A 22,220-nucleotide genomic window follows, 5' to 3' on the forward strand; every position below is an offset into this window, starting at 1 on the left:
TCATTACAAGAGAGACCCTCAGCATTCAGTCCTGTTTCCACTCCTGACCATGGCGCTTCCTCTGCGTATTTAGAAATGAACCGTGGCAAGTTTCTGGCATCTCAGAAAGGATTTCACTTCTCGCTCCAGCTGTTTTGCTGCTCCTCAAAAGCCTCCATTTTGCATGGTCCCACTCAATAGCACCAGCTTCATTCCAGTACACACACTAAAGCAACTGAAAAGGCTTGTTGGACAGTGCTCTGGTATCATCTTAAGACCTTCAGAGTGTGTCACTGAAAAAGGCTCCTCAGAACCCAGCACACAAGGTTACAGGACATTTGATTTGAGAATTTAAGTCTCATGCTCTCTTTCTACTTAAATCTTCCCCCCTCAGTAACCAGCTAGCCTCCAGCCATGACATTTCATTCTACTGAAGGAAAAGCTTTTTGGGTCTTCCAGTCCACTTAAGGTACAAGAAAACAGAAAATAATAAAATATAGTGAAACTCATGATAAACAATCACTCAGTGCACCAGCAAGTTGCTTAATAATCTTAACTGAAAGTTGAACCAAGTTATACTCAAGGATTTTGATGCTAATATTTTAACAAGGGTCTTCCACAAAAGCTCTGACAATGAATTATTGCTACAGAAAAGGCTTCTTCAATCTGCGCACCAGGAGTACGAAAAGCAGAGTGCTCCCTCCTCTACAACCAAGGAAAGCAGCAACTCCACCTTGCAAGCAAACTTAACTCCTGCTGAAATTCTGTTACTGCACAATGCAGAATTTGCGCAAAATTAATGTTCCACACAGAACTTGTGATTCCCCCCCCACCCGCCCAGGGCTGCCGGCGGGAGCCCAAGCTGCCAGTGGGAGCATAATTATATTGTGTTATTTTGACAAAATAAAATATGCACCCTTTTAAAACACTGTGCACAGAATTTTTTTTTTTTTTTTTGCACAAAATTCCTCCAATAGCAAAACTTCTCTTATATGTACTTTGGTGTTAATTTATACTTTGTATCTGAGAACTCCAGAGCACATTGATCGGAGAGAAAACTGTTCAGCTTCTGTGATTGGAAATGGACAGAAAGGGGATGAGAGACACTGTAAAGGATCATTCCTCAAGGATTATTTGTTTTTGAACATCAGATACTTGGTGCTATCTGGTGCACTCCAAAGGCAAAGGACTTGCTCTTCTGAAGCATTTTGATGAGCCTCTGAAATAAGTTGTCACTGGCAGGGATGGTTCAGAAGTATCCAGAGAAAGGGTGAATTCTACCACAGGCCAGGCTTCAACTAGACGACAATATTTTAATAAGGGAATACAGATTATATTGGAAACCACATCAAAGGGTCACGTAAGGCATGAGGCTGCCTGTTATCTAACTAACGGTATTTTATATGCCCCACTCTCTTACTATAGAGTCTGATTGCCTTGGAATCTTGAATGCCTCAACACCACTGTGAGCTAAGGAAATGCTATTATTCCCCATCTGTAAAACTGAAGCACAGAAAGACAGTGACTTGCCCAAAGTCACACCGCAAGTCTGTAGCAGAACAGAAAATTCGATCTGGGTCTCCTGAGCCCCAGGCTCATGCCCTAACCATTGGTCCATCCTTCCTGTCTCTACTGAAGGTAGGTCCCTTAAGCTATGTCTGTGCTATGGTCCTTACAGCAGTACAGCTATACTGTTCCAAAGTCTCCTGTGTAGCCACTCTATGCCAGCAGGAGAGAGCTCTCCTACTGGCATAATTAAGCCACACGCAATGGGCAGCAGAAGTTGTCGGCGGAAGAGCGTCTCCCGCTGACATAGCGCTGTCCACACCGGCGCTTTTGTCGGTGACACTTATATCAATCAGGGGTATGTTTTTTCACACCTCTGACTGACAAAAGTTTTGCCAACAAAAGTGCTAGTGTAGACAAAGCCTTAGTGAAGGTTTCACTACGCAGTGGTCATTTTATTCAGAAGGAGGGAAGAAGAAAGTGCACATTGTGGGTGTCAAGGAGATTAGGCTATGGAAGGGAATCAGAGACTCTTTCATGGGAAGTTACTTTAGCCATTCCCCCCCACCCCCAAAGAAAAACGGAAAAAATTAGAAGGCAGGAGGGTGCCTACTGGTAAATAAACTATTAGGGCATGTATGACATGGGGCTAAGGATAGGGAAGGATTTATTTGTATAAAAGAGATGGATGGGGCTGGGGAATGGAATCTGGTGGCAAAATCTAAGGTAATAAACAAGAAACAGCCTCAATGGTATCAGATGTGAGCATCACTTTCAATTCTGCCCATGGCATTTGAGTCCTCCTGGAATTTACTGGGGTGGGGTGGGGGGAATGTATTGTGTCTCATATGCTTCTCAAATCTAGGATGTCCTTTGAAATACCTTGACACGAACAGGCTAGACCTAGTTGTTTCAGTAAAACAACTCCTGGAGAAATAAGTTTATATAGACCACCCAGCAATGTAGTACAGGATTTTTCTGGAAGCCTCCATATTACATTTGAGGAAGAAAAGAATAAAATAACGTTGGCTGATGTTTTAATTGCTGTAATTAAGATTTAAAAACTGATGGGCTGAAATCTCTCTCCCATGGTAGTCACCTACCACCGTCATAGAAGCGGCAAAGAGATCTGTGGCACCTTATAGACTAAAACGTATTGGAGCATGAGCTTTCATAGGTGAATATCCACTTCATCAGATGCATGTAGTGGAAATTTCCAGAGGCAGGTATAAATATGCAAGCAAGAATCAGGCTAGAGATAACAAGGTTAGTTCAATCAGGGAGGATGAGGCCCTCTTCTAGTAGTTGAAGTGTGAACACCAAGGGAGAAGAAACTGCTTTTGTAGTTGGCAAGCCATTCACAGTCTTTGTTTAATCCTGAGCTGATGGTGTCAAATTTGCAGATGAATGTTTCTCTTTGAAGTCTGGTCCTGAAGTTGTTTTTTGCTGCAGGATGGCTACCTTTAAATCTGCTATTGTGTGTCCACGGAGACTGAAGTGTTCTCCTACAGGTTTTTGTATACCGTCATTCCTAATATCTGATTTGTATCCATTTATCCTTTTACATAGGGAGTGTCCAGTTTGGCTGATGTACATAGCAGAGGGGCATTGCTGGCCCATGATGGCGTATATTATATTGGTGGACGTGTGGGTGAATGAACCGGTGGTGTGGCTGACCTGGTTAGGTCCTGTGATGGTGTAGATATGTGGGCACAATTGGCATTGAGGTTTGTTGCATGGATTGGTTCCTGAGTTAGAGTTACTATGGTGCGGTGCGTAGTTGCTGGTGAAAATATGCTTCAGGTTGGTGGGTTGTCTGTGGGCGAGGACTGGCCTGCCTCCCAAGGCCTGTCATAGAAGTCTTCTTCTAATTAAAATCACCATAGCTAATTAAATCTTCACAACAGGCACAACCTCTACTTTGGGGAAGGAGAACCTGAGGCACAGAGAGGCTAATGGCCCGATTTTCAGAGATGCTGAGAAATCCACAGTAAAACAATCGGCGGGTGTGCAGTGCCACTGAAAGTCAGACCACAGATGCCTTGCTCAAGGAGAGAGGAGTCAAGGGCAGGTCTGGCTCACAGACCTGTGCTCACACCACTAGCTCACAATAGTTAGAGAAATGTCAAGATTATTGTATCAATGGCAAATTTTGAGTCACAATTTTGGGGGGGGGGAAGAGAGGAGAGAAGAGAGAGATGTTGTAACTTAAGAATATTTCCAAGGTTTACAACAACCAATGTCCTGCAGGTCAGACGTTTCCTTTGGTTGGGTTTGCTTATGGCCCACAACTACTCTGGCTGGTCATTAGTTTCTAGACAATGCCTGATCAGGAGGCCACTACTGCTTATTTATCAGCTCAGTCTTCAATAATAGTCTGAGCCTTAATTTCACCCCCTTCAGAAGTTACTGAAGAGTAACTGAGGAAAAGAGATGGGAAATTCCTAAGTCTGTCAGTGAGCGATGATTACAGAGAGATAGGTCAATTGGCCAGACAGTAGAAATCATTAAAAACTAAAGTCATGCACACAATTAGAGTTCCATTACCCAAGAACTTGCAGAAGTTTGATCTTTTCCACTACAGTGGATGGCGAGTTCAGAGAGGCTTGATCATAGAATGAAAAAAGATTATGCTGTATTTTCCTTTCCCCTTCTTACAAAATTGATAACTATTTCAAAAGTGCTCCAGATGTTTGAGTCTTTTCCTTTCCTCACACTTGTGGTTTGGACAGAATTTCTCAAATTATCTTGAAGTTAGAGTGCAGCTGTGCTGAGATCTTGGGAGAGTAAGATGAAGATAGAAGTTGGTTTAACAAAACAAAAACTCACTAAGCTTAACTAGAGGTGAATTCCCTGCATTCATGGCCAGAAGATACAACTACAGGAAAAACAAATCCTTTAAAGAGCTTTAAAACAAAACAAAAGTAGATGGGTGGAAGCCACAAGACACACAAGCCGTGGGCCCAAGACATTTAAATCAACACATATGTATGGTCAAAGACTGGCATTTATATCTAAAAGCCCACCATGACTCAAAACAAATTCTCAGAGCAGAAATGTGGCCCATCTAGACCAGTTCTCATTTCCTGTACTGGTTCATGCCAGGTGCTTTATGACCTGTCCAGACTACAGCTGAAACTTTGCTAGCAATAATTGTATTTTATAGTCTTGCACTATGGACAGAAATTCCCCCTGCCATTTACAATCATATTTCAAAGAGAATATTATAGGTTACCTCAGCAGTCTAATGGTATGTCACCAGGCTTATCCCACTCATGAGAAATGGTCTGTATGATGATATTGGAATGAAATGCATATCAGGAGGCCATATTTATGGACTTTGAACAGCACGTGTCAATGAAAGAGGGAGTCAAGGAATGCGAGGTAAAAAACTGTAACTCAGGCATAAGAGATGGAGAAGTACTGAGGATACTTACAGGTGTTGAGCTCCCAAATGGACCCGTTTTACAATCTTGGGATATAGAACTTCATTCAGAAATTTTGTGAAGGAAGATCTAGAGACCTTGGAGAACTGGGTTGACTGTTAGCCTCACTGCCATTTTAGCTGTACTGCTTCCCTTTCACCATCTATAACCAGCCATAAAACAGAGAGAAGGAGCCAGCTGCCAACACTACTGTCCCTAGCCAAAAGTACATGAGCAAAGAGAACTAGAGTGTAGAAAGTCTCAAGGCTGGCTTTCTCATCACTGGGAAGAGGAAATAACTTGCAGGGAGCTGTGCAACAAAAAGCCTGAAGTGAGGCTCTAAGACCAAGACTCTGAAAGAAGAAGAGCTTTATACCTATTTTCTCCCTCTTGACTGGCTGAGTGCCCCCAACCAATAACCACCGTAGTCCTATGTTCACTTTATTTTTAATGCCTGACCCAAACCCCTATGAAAAAACAAACAAACCACATGATCATCAATATAACAAAGCTATACTAAGCCTGACAGCAATCCCCCACATGGGAGTTGGCTTGTGTTGCACAGAAGTCGGTAGAAGATCTGACACCAATACTAGTTTAACAGGAAACACCAAAAAAACAAAACAGGGCCTGGTTGCTCCCTGAACATCTGTTTTGCAGGAGGGGAAAGAGTTACACCTGTTTAAGTTTATGAGCTCGCTTCCCCCACTGTCTCCACAAGAAGAGGTATCACAAAAAGGCCACACAAACAAGACAGTTTTCCATATCCTCTCTAAATCCAGGTGGAAAAGTGCAATTTTCATCAATCCAGTAGAGCACTGTACAGTGTTGCCAGTTTTGCAGAATGTGCAAAGAAGTGTTACACAGTTCAATTTGGAACCCAAACTTCACACCAGAGTGATCACTAGCTAATGCAAAGGAGGAACGGGCTAGTAAGCTCAGGGGCATTTTATTTGTTTGGCAAAACATGCAAGTAAGTTTCATGTTTAACAAAAACAAAAAAAACAAAAAGTTCAACAAATGCAAAAAGCTGCACTGTTTTGTTGGGACTGGATGGCTTCATTCATGTTTCCAACAGTATCTTTTTTGCATTATCTTAACCTCTCTTTCCTGCTTTTTCCAACAGTCCATCAATCTCCCTCTCCAGAAGCAAACTGAGGCATTTCTTTAATTCCAATTATTTCCCCACTAATGTCCTCCATGTTCATTGCTCTTGGCATGAAACTGTTCTTCCCCAGTTTCCTATTTAATCCTAGTTTCTAACAGTCTAAGAGCTGAGTTCTCAGTTGTGGACTCAACAGAATGCAGGGAAAAAAAACCCTCTTTACTAACTTTGAGGGTTTTTCACAATTTTGATGCAGATCTGAAGGAGAGAGAACCCCTTTCGGTAGCCAGGAAAGGTCTTCCTGGACAGTACAGTGCTGAGACACCCCCCTACCCACAATCACATACTCCAATGAATAATACACCCTGCAATGTTTATTGTTCATTTTTCTCCAAGGACATGTTTCCAGAGGCTGGGAGACTGAAGGTTCCTGCTTGGTTCTATTTCAAGCTCTAATCACCCTGATTAGAAACAACGGGTGAGCATGACCATTTAAACTACAAAAATGACAAAATGGCTGGAAAATAGATGTGTGCAGCTTTCAAAGCATTCTTACTAGCAGGAAGACTACTAGAAAAAAAATCTAGATAGAGATTGTTGGTTTGGAAATCTTAAAACTGGGATTCTTAAAAACTATGCCAGCTGCATTGACATCTGGAGATCTCCCTTTTTCTAATAGCGAATAAACCTAGCTCTTCACCTTTCCTCTGATTTACAAACTTTACACCAAGTATCATCTTTCATACTCTCATTTGGGAAGATTTGTTACTGAGCTCTCCAAGTACCTGTAGGCAGATGACTTTGTCTCCAGGTTGTGCGGCACAGTCTAGCGAGTAGTCTCCATCAAGAAGAGACTGTTGTCTTCCGCGTGTCTTGCCAACAGCCACCGGATTAATTGCTTCTAGATGTGATGGATTAGGCAACATGGTGACATGCAGAGGGCGGTGTGAACCAAAGTCTAGATCTACAGAGGTTGTCAGGTGGGACAGGACATCCCCAATCGCTGGCGAATTCTCTGGAAACTCACTTAAGCCACGCATTTTACGGAACATCAGCTGCACAGAAGTAAGATTAGTTATACAATGCACATTTGTATTTATGTTACAAATTTTGGAGATGTTTTTGTTTGTTTTAAGTCACACACTTTGGGTGAAGTCCTATAACCCTTTGGACCTTGCCATTTAAGCCCTTTTCTTGCAATTCTCTAAGCATTTTCACAAGGAGATCTGCAGGACCCATGGCAGGAAGAAGTATGCGCTCACATAAATTGACCTATCACTTGTACTCAAGCGCTGGCAATGAGATATTTTCTTGTCAAATAAACTTATTACACAAAAATCTGAGTAAACAGTGAGCCACTGCTAGTGAGACAATCTGTCCCTTACCTCAGGTGGAAACTGAAGCAGCCCAGTGAGGAGATTAAGCCTTCCTCGATGAGGCATTCCAAGAATGATGTCTGTCACCCCAGTGTACACACACATCTTTAGCAACTCATGAAAAAACCCCATCATGCTCTCTGCTCCTTCACCACTGAATCGTTTCACTGTGGCAAATTTGTTGGCCAAGAAGCGGTCAAACTCCTGATAGAAACAACAGAGTATGACTACAAGTCATTGAAAACAATATTGGACTTCCTATAAAAGTACCAGTTACACAACCCTACGCAGCGTATAAAACCTGGACAAAACCCCAGCTCGCCTCAGCAGACCTTTCTCACCTACCAACACCCAATTTAGTACAAGAGGCTATGACTGAGATCAAATGAGAGATCAGCCACTGCCTAGTTTTATGTTAGGGTGTGAGATCATGCATTTCTCCCTCCTTTCCCCCCCAAACATGTACATGCATCAGGAGGTGTAGGAAGAACATGACACAATGTGGAGGGTGGCACAGAGAGTCAACTAGTTCAATCTGAAAATAGTGTTACTAACAAAGTTACTTATTTCACAGGGGCATTAGGAAGCTAAGTTTGTTAGCATTTGTAAACCCCTTAAAGAGCCTCTGATCCAATATGCAATATATTATTTTGATTAGTATTATACATGGCCCTGGGTGCTCAGGCACAAGTACTGTTGAGGTGGAAGGGAAGAGGAAAAGACACTCAGTTCTATGTCTAGTTTTTCCCCATCACTAACTTTGTGCAACAAAGTTTTTGGAGAAACCTTAAAGTGTAAACAAATCCCTGCAGTGTTTACAACTATGGACTGAAAATAAGAACAAAAGAAGGGCCATACTGGGTCAGACCACAGGTCCATTCAGCCAGGCATCCTATCTGCCGACAGTGACCAATGCCAGGTGCCCCAGAGGGAGTGAACCTAACAGGCACGGATCAAGTGATCTCTCTCCTGCCATCCATCTCCACCCTCTGACAAACAGAAGCTACGGACACCTTCCTTACCCAGATATAGGCTATATCTATACTATAGACCTTACAGTGGCACAGCTGTACCAATGTAGCTGCGCCACTGTATGATCTCACATGTAGCCACTCTATGCCAATGGGGGAGAGCTCTCCCATAGACATAATTAAATCACCAACAAGTGGTGGTTGCTATGTCAGTGGGAGAAGCTCTCTTGCCAACATAGCACTGTGTGCACTACTACTTATGCCAGTGCAATTTGTGTCACTCGGGGGGGGGGGTGATTTACACATACACACACACACCCTGAGCAACATAGTGTAGACATGGCCTAAGACTGTAATTGAGAAGGTTTAATTGAGCAACAGCCTCAGAGTCTGGCCGGCTGGTATTTGTTTGTAGTTAGCCAATACTCAGCAGCCTTGAATTTAAAAACATACACACAAAAGTGGTATATTTAAAATTTAAAAACATACACACAAAAGCAGGAGCAACATTTCCTATACAATCTTCTCTAGACCGTGAGGGCAATCCTGGTACTATTGAAACCAAAGGAAAATTTGCAATTGATTTCAGTAAGGTCAGGAAAAACCCTAGATTACTAATTTCCTTAATGAAACAGCCATTGAGGGAAATAAGCCTTTCAACTGCATTAAAAAAGAGAAGGCAACGAAACACATAACACTCATTTGCACAGAAAAATTTGTGCCACATAAAAGCCAGAAGCAGGGACATCTTCATATAAATACTCTTGTGCCACTATATGAATAAGAGAAAAAGTAAAATGAAAAAACCCATAAAATTTTACATTATGGAAATATTTGGCTAGAGTCCCCCAAAACACTCAGCCTATGCACTTGATCAGGGCCAAAGGAGGGAGCCTTTCACTACCCCTTACAGAACGCACTGGGAATGAGACAAGAGGTCCTTTGCCAAACTCTTTGGCAGTGCTATCCAACCAGCTATTTTGCCAGATCAACGCTACCGGAACCCTGATCATGCCCACATTTAGCTACCCTCCTCTCTAAATAAAGGGCTTTCTTCCAGAATATTCCCTGTTGAGAGAGATTGACTAGAAGCTGATGATGAGGGGAACAACTGACAGAGAGGGAGGGTGAAACTGGAAGGTAAACAGAACACTGGGACAGCAGCACATGTGCCTGAAGTCTCCTTGAGAGCAATACCTCACTGTTTCCCATGCAACTACTAACAGAGTAAAGTACTGCAGTTTTCTTTTAAGAATTGCTGCCGTAGTTAATGTGAACAACTCCCTCCAACTAGAATTATTTCATTTCTACATTGCATCCATCAGATAAAACGCAGGTCTTGCCCATCTCAAACACATGCATATTTAGACTGTAAGCTTATCATGTAGAGTCTGTTGGGGGGGCAGGGGTTGCTCTTTCTCCCCCTTGTATTTGTAGTGCGTTGTTAGTGCTGCTGATACTGCAGCACTGTTAATGCAGCTAGTGTTGCTGTTCCTGGCGCTCTGGTGTCAGCTGCAAGCAAACAGTGCAGCATGTTGATTCAGCAGACCTCAATGTTATTCATAAGAAAGCCCACAGGCTTGGTTTGGTGGTGAAGGCACTCGGCCAGGTTTACTGTCAAAGCACGTTCCTAGTGTGCCACAGGAACTACGGGTACATTAAACACACGTATGCCTGCAACAAGGTACCAGTTCAACCAGCACACCAGGATGCTGTCCCCTACACTAGAATTAAGATGCCTCTCCTATGACTTCCCCTTTTATACATTAAAGGAAACAAGTTACTTATTATTCTCCAGATGTTATTACCCTTATACTTGTACCTGCTCGTTTGAATGAGACATACTAATCCATCATTCTGTTATCCCCTCCTCATCTTTATGAAGGGTCAGCGTGCTCTTGTATCTTTTCTAAGGAATGAGTTTATGTAGTTACCTGAGAAATCTGTGTTTTGGTACCATCCTCCCTGGTCAGGAATATGCTTCCTTGGTTAGCAGACACCTAGTGTTCTACCAAGGCCATGCCTTCTATGATTCACAGCTTTTGATTCATACTGCTAGTTATGCCTATGGCTCCAGCAAGGCTTATATAGTGCCTAGCACAATGGGTCCTGGTTCATGACTGAGGCTCATTGGCACTACTGTAATATAAATAAAGATATACAATGTACCTGAGATTCTAGCATCACTTTAGACAAATGCTTTCTCTCTTCTGTTGTAAATGCCTCCTGTTTTAATTGCTCAAACCTTTTAGCAAACCATTCTCTCTCCTCCAAGCTTGACAGCTGACTTGTTTCTATAGAAATATGTCCACAATATATGTGGTCAAGATAAGTCAACACGTCCTCTAAGGAAGCCTCTTCCTTTCCCATGTTCAGGAGCCCTGGGATGACCAAAAAAAAAAAAAGAAAGTGATACATTCAATAACAATGTGATTAATGATTTGAAAAAAACAATTTTGTGTCCTGTCCCTCTACTCTTCATTTGAAAGTAAAGGTCTCAAGAATCTTTATAAAAACACTACAGTGTTAAAAACACTAAAGACATCTATAGCACTTTTCATTCAGAGGTCTCTGAACACCTTCCAAAGAATGGTATGTATCACTGTAAGCTTTTTCGGTCAGAGCTGTCTTTTTACTACGTATTGTATAGCATCTAGCACAATGAGACTCTGATGGATTATTGGGGCCCCCCCAAGCACTAGTGCAATTCAATACCCACTTCACAGATGGGGAAAATGAGGTGTACAGAGAATCTGAGTGATCCAAGGTAACAATGAGTTAGTGGTAGAGCCAGGAAGAGAAGCCAGGTCTTCTGATTTTCACACCAGTGCCCTACCCACTGGACCACAGTGGCTCTGTTACTGTAGTGCTTTATAATGTAGTTGAACATGGTATACTATTAATATGTAACCTGAAAGCTACATTAACAATTACAGAGTTACCTAAGAGTTATGAGGTTTCAGGAAATGTTATAAGCTGGGCACTCAGCTGCCACAGTGACTGGTATAATAGAAGAATTTATATTTAGATAAGATAAAATATGTTTTTCTCCCCAAGAACTGCCTCACTAAACAGCAATGCACCAACCGGCTCTTTCACACAGGCAATCATTTAGGATAAGAACATTTTAAGGGATGACTAAATTATTAGTGAGAAGTGGATATGATTCTGAATGCCTAAGCAACAGAAACAGCAGAGCTGGTGGAGCACTCATTTCCATCTGTTCCATTACAGCTAGCCTTTTGTTAGGTAATACAGGAATAACGTGCAATGGCCCCTTCAATAAATTCCTGTGTTGTATTGAGAATATTTATCATTTTGAATGCATATTAGAAAACACCTACCAGGAAGTGAGATGCTGTAGAATAACTTCCAGAAGGACTCAGTGGAAGTTTAAGTGTTTGCATCTCTTAAAGGCAGATTAGATAAAGCACCAGAAAAAAAAAATGCTGCAGGAAACAATCCTGCACTGCAACAGATGACCAAGTCTTTTCCATCTTAAATTTCCATAATTATATAGTTAGAAGTGGTCTGAGGCAAAAATTTCTGACCAGGACCTAAATTTTTGCATGTTTGCAGAGACTTTAAAATAGGCAGGAACTAAAAGCATAGATTAGCCTGAGGATTTTGAGTTATTTCTGAACTAAACAGGACCATGCCCTTATCAGCATTTCCAGCTAGACGGCTCCCTCAGTTAAAGGTGTTACTGCAGCTTTAACAGTGATTGATACTGAAAACTCTCTCTTTGCTATCCATAGCTGTCCGTATCTCTTAAAAATCCCTCAGCCTTAACAAAAACCATGAAGACAGTTTGCCATACTAATGTTGATACTAACCTCATTTTCATCCTACAGGAAAAAGAAAAAGCTCAATCATTTCCTTTGTCTGACAGATTCCAAACACAGCCCAAGTCAGCTGTGCACCAGGAAGCAGACTTACCTGTGGTATTGAAAGGTCCCTGAAGCACTTCTGTCAGCACTCGAATTTCAGGTACCATGTCCATCACAGCTTGGCCAGCAAACAAAGGGTTAATTTTGGCAGCTTTGTGGCCATGTTCACAGTATGCAGTTACTAAACGAGCAAGGCCATGATCAGCTAAATATAAAGGGGAAAACAGAAAAATTTAGCACATGCATGGCTAATCTATGAATAGCCTCAGTTTAGTGGTCAGAATACAGGTCTGCATACAATCATAGGACTGGAAGAGACCTCGAGAGGTCGTCTACTCCAGTCCCCCGCACTGATGTCAGGGATGGTCTATAATATTTCGTCCTGCCAAGTGACTGTCTAATTTGCCCTTACAAACCTCCAATGACAGAGATTACACAACCTCTTAGGCAATTTATTCCAATATTTAAACTACTCTGACAGTTAGGAGGTTTTTCCTGATGTCTATCCTAAACTTCTCTTGCTGCAATTTAAACTCATTGCTTCTTGTCCTATTCTCAGAGATTAATGAGAACAGTTTACCTCCTTTCTTCTTGTAACAACATTTTACGTACTTGAAAACTGTTATGTCCCCCCCTCAGTCTTCTCTTCTCCAGACTGGACAAAAAAAATTTCAATCTTTCCTCATAGGTCAAGTTTTCTAGGCCTTTAATCATTTTTGTTGCTCTTCTCTGGACTTTCTCCAATTTTTCCACATCTTTTCTGAAATGTGGCGCCCAGAACTGGACACAATACTCGAATTGAGGCTATATCAATGTGGAGTATAGCAGAAGAATTACTTCTCATGTCTTGCTTACAAACACTCCTGCTTATATATCCCAGAATGATGTTCGTTCTTGCAAGAGTGTTACACTGTTGACTGATATTTAGCTTGTGGTCCACTATGACCCCCAGATCCCTTTCCGCAGTACTCCTTCCTAGGCAGTCATTTCCCATTTTGTATGTGTGCAACTGATTGTTCCTTCCTAAGTGGAGTACTTTGCATTTGTCCTTCTTGAATTTCATCCTATTTATTTCAGACCATTTCTCCAGTTTATCCAAGTCATTTTGAATTTTAATACTGTCCTCCAAAGCACTTGCAACCCTCCCAGCTTGGTATCATCCACAAACTTTAAGTGTATTCTCTATGCCACTGTCACACCATGCATAACTCCTGGAGGAATTCTGCACCACAAAATTAAAAATTCTGCACACAATACTTTAAAATTCTGCATATTGTATTTGTCAAAACAACACAATATAATCATTGAAGTTTCAATTATTTTGGTAATTTGTTTCAAAATACCTGTCACCAATAAAAGTTTGTAATAATACAGACAAAAGAAAAGATTCGGGTATTTTTTTTGACCAAGAGATTCCTTACTAGGCAAATTAATACAGAACTTTGTGTGCTGTAGTTTAAATGAATTACTCAGACATATTTCCCACACCCCTCAGAAGCAGTGCAAAGGCTTGGGGGAGTCAGGGGTAACAGAGGAGCTGAGGGAGAGGGAAGGAGCCTGGGAATTAAGCTGGAGGGTTGTTGGGTGTGGGTGGAAGAAGTATGGAACTGGGTTTTTTTTTGGTGGGGGGAGCTCTGGTAGTGGGGAGACAGCAGGGAAAAGCTTTCTACTGGAAAGTCTCTAGCAGGGGACAGGCAGAGGGGAAAGGCTGAGCCTCCTCAGCTCCCTCCTCCCCCCCCCAATCAGAGCCTTTCCCCATGGAAAAGGGAGCAGGGGAGGAGACAGCTGGGGAAAAGCTTTAGCGGTTCCTTGATGCCGGAGCCTTTCACTGTGGAAAACAAAGGCTCTGGGAACAGGAAAGATCCTTGCCACATATATGGAAATAGTCCAACAGCAGGTAGGGTTGCCAATTTTTGGTTGGATGCATTCCTGGAGGTTTCATCGCATGACATAAATCTTTAATTAAAGATTAATTTTTAACTCCCAGGATTCCAGGACAATCCTTGGTGGTTGGCAACCCTACTAGCGGGGAACTGGTGGGGGCCGGGGCCTTTTCCTACACTTCTCCCCCAGCTGCTGGAGATATTCCCTGCAGCCGGGAAGGGCTCCAGCTGCAGGGAGCTGCCCATGCCTTTCCCTTCTGCCTCCCCCTTGCCAGAGTCCTTCCCCACTCTCGCTTTCTTGGCAATTTTTCCTGGAGAGGAGAAAGGCTCTGGCATCAGGTAAGCAGGGGGACACTACACCCACACCTTTCAAGCATGTCTTTACTCACCTAAACTGTGCCTCCAGAATGCAAGCCCCCAGAGAACTTGGGTATGTTGCTAGCTACTTGGGTTGCCAGCCCGGGCTGAAGCCCCTGGCGCCACGTCTACACTGCTGTTGTTCCCCGTGCTAGCCCCGAGTTAAAGCTAAGAGGGGTATGCTCACCCTGGGGCACAATCACACCTTCACTTTGCAGTGCCGACAGACCCTATGCAACAGCTCCTCAGGAGGCGGTGGGCAAAGGCCAGACCCGGTCTCGGGGAAGGAAGTCAACACACAGTGACCAGCTCTGGGGGAGAGGGATGCATCCTCCAGAACCAGGACTGACAGACAGCACCTCCCCAAAACACAGCAGAGACTGACAGCCAGACAAGGCTGCGAATCAACCCCAGCACGGACTAGGGTGACCAGATGTCCCGATTTTATAGGGACCGTCCCTGATATTTGGGGACTTTTCTCATCTAGTCCCCTCCCGTTTTTCACATTTGGCGTCTGGTCACCCGAGCACAGACAGGGGGACGGACGGACGGACGGCGGCACAGTGCAGCGCCCCCCCGCCAGGCTCGGACAGACGGGCGGACGCACCCCACGCGCTGAGGCAGAAGGACTCGCCCACCTGCTCTGCCGCCCACGCAGACCCTGCTTGGCTCCGGGGCGTCCGCGCTCTCCGCCTTGCGGGGCTTGTAGCCGTACACCCCCCGCTCCGTGCGGTACCAGCGCCGCAGCGGCCAGGCCCGGCCGGCCCGCGCCAGGCTCCTCGCCGCTACGGCCATCGCGCTCCGCGGGGCTGGCAAGGCAGGGGCGGGGCTGCGGCCGACGCCCCAGCACGGATTGGCCCGGCGCGCCCCGCGGGCGAGCGGGAGAACGGTTAGTCCCGCCCACGCCAGCAGGAATTTGTAGAAGGAGGGAGGGTTAAATGGTTGAGAGGAGGGGGGAGGAAAAGAGTTGAAGGGGGCGGGGCGTGGTGTGAGGGGGGAGATGTGATTTGATGATGGGGGCAGGAGTGGATGTGGGGGAGGGATAAATCAAAGGTGGTTTGGGGGGAGGGGCTTTTGAGGGGGAAATGTTAGATTTGGGGAAGGGTCGGTGGGATTATGTGATCTGAGGAGGGAGGGGTGTTTTGAGGAGGGAGGGGATATGTGGTTTGTGGGGGAGGGTATGTTGCGGGGGGAAGTGTGTGGGGGAGAAATGTTAGATTGGGGAGGTTATGTAGCTTGGGGGGTATGTGATTTGATGGAGGTGAGGTGCTTGGGAGGGCCATGCTGGAAGATATTTAGGTGTTAGGGGAAGGGTGTCTGGTGGTGGATGGTTTGTGGCGTGTGGGGAGAGGGTTACTGGGGGGAAGAGGTATTTAAGTATAAGGCATATGGTTAGTAACAGAGAGGTATTTTGGAGAATAGTGGCTGGTTTGAGGCCAGGATGTTGGACGTTAGTGGAGGGGTATTGTGGTGGATCGGGCTGATAAAAGTCCAGCCGGCGACGCAGCGGGGCTAAGGCAGGCTCCCTGGCTCCACACAGCTCCCGGAAGCGACCGGCATGTCTGGCTCCTAGGCACTGGGGAGTCTCCATGTGCTGCTCCTGCCACAAGCACCGGCTCTGCAGCTCCCATTGGACGAGAACTGCGGCCAATGGGAGCTGTGGGGGCGGCACCCTGTGGGTGTGGGCAGTGCACAGAGCCCCCTGGCCCCTCTGCCTAGGAGCTGGACATGCTGGCTGCTTCTGGGAACCGCCTGACATAAGCACCACCCAACCGGAGCCTGCACCCCAAACTGCCTCTCACACCTCAAACCCCTTCCCCAACTTGGAACCCTCTCCTGCACCCTAACTCCCTCCCACAGCCTGCATCCCTCACTCCCTCTCGGACCCCAACCCACTGCCCCAGTACTCCAAACTCCTCGGCCCCAGCTTTAGGGAGATGAGGAATTTGTTGGGAAGAGCAGTTTTTGTTAAGGAGACTGTGAGATCAGAAAGAGAACGTGGCTGCAAACAGAGTGAAGGAAGTTAATGCAGCCTCCCTTTACCCCAAATTGAAACAGGAAAGGGCAGTGACAAACAGACTAGTGCTTCCCAAATATTTTCTAAGTTGCATGCATTGGGAACCATAACGAATTCCCAGGACTTGTTACAAACACATTCTTTTATCTAATAAAGGGTGAGCACATATCTGTGCTCCTGTCTCTGAACTATAGGAGCTCATACTCTTTTTATGCAAAAATGATGTGGTACAGTGGTTCTCAACCTGTGGGCCATTTGTGGCCCCACCACAGCTGTGGTCCATGTGACATCCTCAGGGCTACACAGACAGTACATATATTGTGTGGATACGGCACATATAATACATAGCTGCATATGTGGCCCACAATGTGAGATAGGTTGAGAACGTAGGATGTAGTATCAACATCATTAAGAAATGTGTTGGCTCTGTCTGCAACCAGTTCACCTTGTGCTTTGATCCTGCAGATAATTTAATGGTAATTATTATAATTAAGAAAATACATTAGAATGAGAGGTATTATTCAAAGGTAAGATTATTATAATCATTACCCCAGTTGTTTTCCTCCTGTTTCGCTCTTTCTTCCCTTGTGACAGAGTTGCCAGTTTTAAGCCAGGGTCAGGTTTAATGTGGTTATGGAGGGAGAGAGAGAGACCGAGCGAGAGCACAGGGCTGCAGGGAGATTTGAATGTCAGTAGACGATTTGCACACTCAGTACTTTACTTTGATTATCCGTTAATATTTAATGTGAGGAAAATGTAACTATTTTATTTAAGTATTCTTAGCCAGCACACAGGAAGGACACCAAAGTTTCAGAAGCTCTGTAAATGTGGCCTTTTTTTTTTTAAGAGCATAGACAGATAATGCAGGACTCTCTGCCAGTAAGAACTAGAAAACCATCATCAGCTGGTTGATTTTTAGATAGTGCAGGCAGCTTGTACCCTGTATATTCTCAGGTCATCATGCCCAGATCCACAAAGGGATTTAGACTTTGCAACACTGAGCATCATGGCACTTAGAAAATCAAAATACCACTGAAATCCACAAAAGTCAGCATAGTAGGGGAGCTCCCTAACCTTGTCAATGGGACATGAGGATTGTGTGAAGTCACGCCGCATAGGGGCATCATCTTTACAATCACGCCATGCAACCCCTGCTGGCTTGACTTTGCATGTGTAGTGTGTTCAAGGTCATACCAAAGAGGGCAGTGCGGTGCACTCTTAAAGATGGAACCCTCTGTCTGACACTGAACAAAACCACATCCAGTTTTGTCCTAGTCCTGGATGGACGACAGACTACCCAAAAGGACTGTCCTGTTCAATGACCTTCCTAAAGGGGAAAGGCACCGTGTGTAAAAAAAAATGGTATTACTTGTTTCAAAGTCACTAACTACCCAGAAGCAAGTGATTTTGAATGCTTATAGATCCACGCTCTAACAGATAAAGCACAAGATAGGATGTCACAGTTTCAGGGTAACTGCACCTTTAACCCCCTCTTTGTGGTCAACTCCACGAATGCCCTCTCAGGTCCCTGGCCCCTCTCTCTGGGTGAGGACCCATGTCCCTCTGCCTTCAGACCAGCGATTTAGGTTGCAGCTGCTTGCTATTGCACTGTGATTCATCCCCATAATGAGTGGCACTGGTGGTGATACTGGAAAACTGGAGTGTCTAAGGGAATTGCTTGTATGACTTATGGTTAGCCAGTGGGGTAAAACCAAAGTCCTCTCTATCTGGCTGGTTTGGTGTGCATTAAAGGTGGAAAAACCCCAGGCTTGGACTATAACTGCCCTGCTCTGAGCAATTTGTCCTGAATTGGTACTCTGAGTAGTGAGTTACCAAAGGCAGCATTGTTACAGGTCCTCAAATGGAATTGTAAATGGGGAATCATCATTGAGTAGGTATTTTTATTGTGGCGTCCCCCAGGGGCTGGTTCTTGGCCCTATGCTATTTAACATTTTTATTAATGATCTGGAAGAAAACATAAAATCACTACCGATAAAAAGTACAGATGACACAAAGATTGGGAGAACAGTAAATAATGAACAGGACTGATCATCCTGGTTCGTGATCACTTGGTAAGATGGCCACAAGCAAACAATATATATTTTAATATTTTTCCAAATATAAGGTCATATATCTAGGAATAAAGAATATAAGCCATATTTACAGGATGGGAAACTATGCTTAGAAGCAGTCACTATAAAAAGACTCGGGGGTCATGGTGGATAATCATCTGAACATGAATGCCCAGTGCAATGCTGTTGATAAAAAGGCTAATGCAACCCTGGGATGTATGAACAGATAATATCAAGTAGATCTAAGAAGCATATATGACCTTTGTATGTGGCACTGATGTGACTGGTACTAGAATACTGTGTCAGTTCCAGAGACGACACTCCAAGAAGGATATTGAAAAACTAAAAAGGGTTTAATCATACTAGTCATTAAGATCGGAAAACACGCTTAATACTGAAAGACTCAAGATGCTCAATCTATTTAGCTTATCAAAGAGATGGTTAAGTGGTGATTTAGTCACCGTCTACAAGTATCTACGTGGGGAACAGAAATTGGACAAAGAGTTCTTCAGTCTAGTAGACAAGGGTAAAAAGGTAAAAATCAACCATTGGAACAACTTACCATGGGCTGTGGTGGGTTTTCCATCACTGGAAATGATTAAATCAAGATTGGATGATTTTCTAAAAGATATGCGCTAGTAGTTCAAACACAGCTATTGGATTTGAACAAAGAAGTAATTCAGGGAAGTCCTGTGGCCTGTGTTATGTAGGCATTCTGACTAGATGATCACAATGGTTCCTTCCGGCCTTACAAATCTCTGAATCTGTTAGACTTTCCAATGGGCAAAGGGTTTCTCTGATTCCAAGGTGAAGAGATTTGGTTGAGTTGCCGTACCCTGGAGTCCTGAAATCCTGAAGGTTATCCACTGTCTGCTTTATCATCTAGGACTCTGATGAGAATTGCTCATGGCCTGGAAATGCCAAATTTGACTTTTGTTACTTCCCCTACTTTTGCACAAGGCCTTGCTGCTGTTTTGCAGTTAGAGATTCAACACTGCCAAGCCAGTCCATGCCCCTCTCCCTACCTCCACACTCTCCACCCCCCAAGCAGGATCTCTCTCTGTGGTGTAGTTTTCATAAGTAGTCTTTCTCCCCTGTTGCAGGGCACTTGCTGGGCTACCCATAAAATTCAGGAATAAAATCTATTGGATAAAATTCTCATTCAGTTAGAGTGGATCTTCCCATAAACCACTATCCCCTTATAATGGACTAAGGAGAGGGTTGTTATTTCTACTCAGGAGTTCTAATGACAGCACATTTTCCTCATGTTGAAAAGGCAGCAACACAGTCAAATCATTCTGCAAAAAGAACAGGCAGGGCTGGCCCTAGACCAAATGGCACCACAGGTGAGGAGCATCTTCCATTTATCTAAATTTTTTAATACCTTATTTTTTATTGCGTTTGTAGCCCATTTCACAACTTTGATGCACAATTTGCATGCATGATTTATCCCTGTCATATAAGATGATAAATTTGCACACTAGGATCTGTAAAGCTGTATTTATTCATGCCATATATAAGCAAATAAAAAAAGCATGATTCCTCTAAGCTTTAATTTTAAGAATAACTTAAATCTACTAACAGCAAAATATTGAACTGTGCACCAACACTAGGTAAATAATGTTACTGTAGGTAACAGCCTTAGAATGTTAACCCTAGTCCTTTAGTTCAAAAGGTCGCTTTTCCTGCCTTTGCCCTTGCTAACTGAAGTGCAGCATCAGAGAGATCCAAAGACTGGCCAACAAGCAATAAAATAGCAAGCAATGTCAGTCTCTAATCGGCCATCGTTGATGAAAGATATGTTTTAATGAGCCTGAACTCTGAAAAGCTGTGCTCACCACTCACGACTGTGACTGGCAGTGTGAGCAGAATCCTCACCTTAGGAAAAATGTCCTTCAGTTCTGCATCATGAATGAACTGGAGAACTAGGAGTAGACTGTGCTTCCTGTTGTTGCCGGCACAGAGGCCCGAGGACAGCAACAGGGGTTCGTTGCCCGGTGTGCGCCGCACTAATTAACACACCAGGGTGGAGAAGCAAACCAAGTTTATTTGAGCCCAAAAAAAGGTGCAAGGGAGACATAGCAATCTCAAATCCTGCACACCGATACAAGCCGTTTTTCTCTTCTTATACATGATTTCAGCTAAGCATTCCCATCACCCCCACACTCCTCCTCTCCCCCTTTCATTCCCATGCAGCAAATACACTTTGCAATAGCAATTACATTAAGCAGTTAAGTCATACTTGGCAAAAACCACTTTAGCTCGTTAGTAACTCTTCTGTGAACAGTTATCTTGTTTTACTTTCCTGGATCCGTTATTCTGCCCCCCCCTTAGCCAGGTGTAAGCAGGCCTCATCGTTATCTCCTGGCAGTACCACGGTTGAGCTAGCTGTTGTACATTCCATTCTCTGTTACTGGCCTGCTAGGTTGATTAAAGTTCAAACATAAACATGGAAGCGCTTTGGTCAGACATGGAGTGACTTTAGTTCATTCAGGCCTACTACAGAAGGCTTTATTGACACTTATGGCTTTCCACCCTCCTGAGTTACCTAGGGTTATGCCTAGTGACACCAACACTGTGTTGCAAAATCTGATGGATGTTGTTCTAATTGACATACAGATCTTTATCATTGACATTTGAACATTCCGCATGTGTCAGCGTCCGATGAAGATCTGTACAATTGTTCAAGAGTCTTTTCTTGTTTGCTGGCAGCTTACTAATGTCATACCAACCCTCCCAGGTCTTTTCATGGTGCTTCATTTGTCCAAACCTTTCTTTGATGGACACTTGAGCAATGTCAACGAATGAGCAAAAAAACCTAAAACCCTCTTGAATTTTTCTTCTGAGCTTCCCATCACCTCATCTCTGCCCTTGTAACCAAACTTTCTCTTCTTCCAGTGAATATGAGTTTCCTTGAAGACAGGTTAAGTTTTCCGCCCTTTCTTTGGCAGCAGTGACGGCATCTTCAAATCCATTGTCTCTGAAGGCCACAACGAAATCAAGGCAGCTTCTCATCAAAGTAGTAGGGGTTTGATAACTATTTCTGGCATCTCATTAAATATGTCCTTTTTCAGTTGTTACTTACACTCTTCAAGACTTAAAACATAAATACACTTTCACAATAAAATAAGGTTCACAATATCGCAGCTGGGCTCTCACTCAGTTCATTCTTATATCTCACTGACTGACTAGTGACGCCCCATCCTTTATATACCTGTGAGGGGATGGCTTACAAAATTCTAGGAGGGTCAAGGAAAATGTAGTTCTCAAAGAGTCTGGAAGATTCCACGGGATTGTACAAAGGGTCAGAACATTCTAGGAAGTTAGTAAAATGAATACACATACGGAATACCTGAAACATTTCCCTTGTGTTGCTAACAACAAAAAGAGCACCCTGAGCCTGCGTGTCCAAGCCCGGCACTCCAGGCGGTTGCCTGGGTTGCCTTCCCCTACATCTAGCCCTGAGTACAGGCCAAATTCCTCGCCAGTTTAACACCATTGAAGTCAATAGACTTACACCCGGGATAAAGCTGGCCCTACTCGTGCAAACTTTGCAGCTATGTCCACAAACTGAGTTGTGCAGAAGTGGATCCATCAAAGGCAACTTCTGGGTGGCTGCACACCTGGCAGCTTCAGTGA

The 22,220-nt window shown here is 43.9% G+C and overlaps 1 protein-coding gene and 1 long non-coding RNA gene across 3 annotated transcripts in view; one reads left to right on the forward strand and one right to left on the reverse strand.

Moving 5' to 3' along the window:
• DHTKD1 (dehydrogenase E1 and transketolase domain containing 1) overlaps positions 1–15,396 on the reverse strand; it is a 42,654-nt gene extending 27,258 nt beyond the window's left edge. Inside the window, exons 1-5 of one of the 2 annotated variants that reach the window (XM_039519429.1) lie at positions 15,131–15,396; positions 12,302–12,457; positions 10,532–10,743; positions 7,401–7,595; positions 6,801–7,070 (exon numbers count right to left, since the gene is read on the reverse strand). In XM_039519429.1, coding sequence (XP_039375363.1) covers positions 6,801–7,070; positions 7,401–7,595; positions 10,532–10,743; positions 12,302–12,457; positions 15,131–15,287 — 990 coding nt within the window. In that variant the 5' untranslated portion in view covers positions 15,288–15,396. The remainder of the gene's footprint in view (positions 1–6,800; positions 7,071–7,400; positions 7,596–10,531; positions 10,744–12,301; positions 12,458–15,130) is intronic. The other variant, XM_039519428.1, reaches the window with a different exon arrangement.
• Positions 15,249–21,689, forward strand: LOC120395235. Its single transcript, XR_005592535.1, has 3 exons — positions 15,249–15,381; positions 19,820–19,927; positions 21,480–21,689. It is a non-coding gene; the product is annotated as an uncharacterized LOC120395235 (long non-coding RNA).
• Positions 21,690–22,220: the final 531 nt, after the last annotated feature.

This window comes from Mauremys reevesii, linkage group 1, assembly GCF_016161935.1.
Source record: "Mauremys reevesii isolate NIE-2019 linkage group 1, ASM1616193v1, whole genome shotgun sequence".
In the NCBI taxonomy this organism is placed as follows: domain Eukaryota; kingdom Metazoa; phylum Chordata; order Testudines; family Geoemydidae; genus Mauremys; species Mauremys reevesii.